The sequence below is a fragment of the Cicer arietinum genome, unplaced genomic scaffold, assembly GCF_000331145.2.
Source record: "Cicer arietinum cultivar CDC Frontier isolate Library 1 unplaced genomic scaffold, Cicar.CDCFrontier_v2.0 Ca_scaffold_6437_v2.0, whole genome shotgun sequence".
Lineage (NCBI taxonomy): Eukaryota > Viridiplantae > Streptophyta > Magnoliopsida > Fabales > Fabaceae > Cicer > Cicer arietinum.
The window spans coordinates 11,736-13,422 of NW_027340083.1; the positions used below are offsets into that span (position 1 = coordinate 11,736).

General features: G+C 27.7%; 1 protein-coding gene across 1 annotated transcript in view; it reads right to left on the reverse strand.

Annotated features, from left to right (window-relative positions):
* Positions 1-1,266: 1,266 nt before the first annotated feature.
* Positions 1,267-1,687, reverse strand: part of LOC101508485 (uncharacterized) — a gene marked incomplete at its 5' end in the record, with an annotated part of 1,988 nt that continues 1,567 nt past the window's right edge. Inside the window, one exon of the mRNA XM_073364814.1 lies at positions 1,267-1,625. Coding sequence (XP_073220915.1) covers positions 1,395-1,625 — 231 coding nt within the window. The remainder of the gene's footprint in view (positions 1,626-1,687) is intronic.

Genomic DNA, 1,687 nt, shown 5'->3' on the forward strand with positions numbered 1-1,687 from the left:
TGTAAATTAAAGCAGCGTAGCAAAAGTAATAATGTACAATGCCTATTTAGGAAAATTGGGTATGACGATATTTCAAATGATTAAATTCATCCATAATTGATATTGTAATAAATATACTAGTAATAATATGACGAAATTTCAAATAATTAAATTCATCCATAATTTATATTGTAATAAATAGACTAGCAAAAATATTTCAAAGTAACGAACTAAGTTATTTGCAAAAAAAGTCATTATCTCTTTAATTTTGCATTCCAACAACATATAATTTAAATCTCACTGAGAATATTTTCAAAAATATGACTTGCTCGCGATACCTTATCATCATCAGATTCTCCATCCGTTTTCATTAAGAGACGTTGAAACAATTCTAAACTCAAATATGGACAAGTATTCAATGTTGATTCAATATTTTTGAAGATTGATACCATCCAAATTTTACGTACGAAAAATATGCAAATCATTCAAACGGTAACAAACCCTAATTATTGCGGAAGTTTTCTATATAAAAGCATGTGATTTACAATACAGAAAACATACAAGAAAAACAGAAAGCAAACTTACATTCTACGACCTTTAGAAGTTATGTACGTGATATTTTTACTGACAAATTTGTTTACATTCTAAACCATGTGGTTTTGAAACTTCTTTAAATTTGGTATTTGTATGAGATTCTTTTGTATATTATTAAGATTAAGATTATAATTAATGCACCTGTCGAAAAAACGATTATAAATAGCGTAAGATTTTATATATATATTTTACATCCTTCAGTTTTGTGTTTAACCATAAAGACTAATTCATAAATTTGAGTTAAACTACATAAAGATTAAAACTGGCCCTTCTTATGTTTTTTATTCAAATTTAAACTCGAGACTACTGATGAAATTAAACGAGACTCATATAAACTCGTTCGAATATTGATAAATATTTTTGTGACTTTATTGACATGAAAAAAATTGCGACCTTATATTTTGAAGCGTGGAGAGGTTTTAAGGCAGGTAATTAAGGGGGAAAAACTGATAAAAGAAATACATATCATGTTGTACTTTTCATTTTTTTATTGAGGTATGACAAACTTTAAATTTGTCATATGCCTTACTAATATTTTTTTAGTGTGGTTCATATTTATAGGTGTTAGAATTTAAGGGTTGAAATTATCTGCCAGTGGCGAATTTTTTTGATAGCTTGTTAGTCGTGTGACTTGTTTATGGTAAGTTTGAATTTGTAATGCCAAGTGTATTGAGTTGAAATAACCATCTTATACTACAATTAATAATATCTTCAAATAAAAATATGAGCTACATTATTGATATTTTACACTGTTTTTGTTATTGTTAATTCAACATTCAAAATCCTACATAAAACAGTTACATATCATAAATGTTTGATGTCTATGTTGTGTGTTGTAGTCGATCAGCCAAATAGATGTACATATGCCCCATAGCTCCAGTAAGAAATTCATTCTTATATCTTGATTCTATAGTCACAATTTCACCATCATTAATCTTGATTGAACCTGGTTTCGGATAACACACTGACATTCCAACCGCATAACCTTCCTCATTTCCTGCTTCCTTTCCTGTTCCGTATGTTGGTGTTGATGTACACAATTCCCTTCCATCCTAATTAATTAATCAAAGAAATAAATAAATAAATGATTTTAATTTTCATGCATTATTAGTGT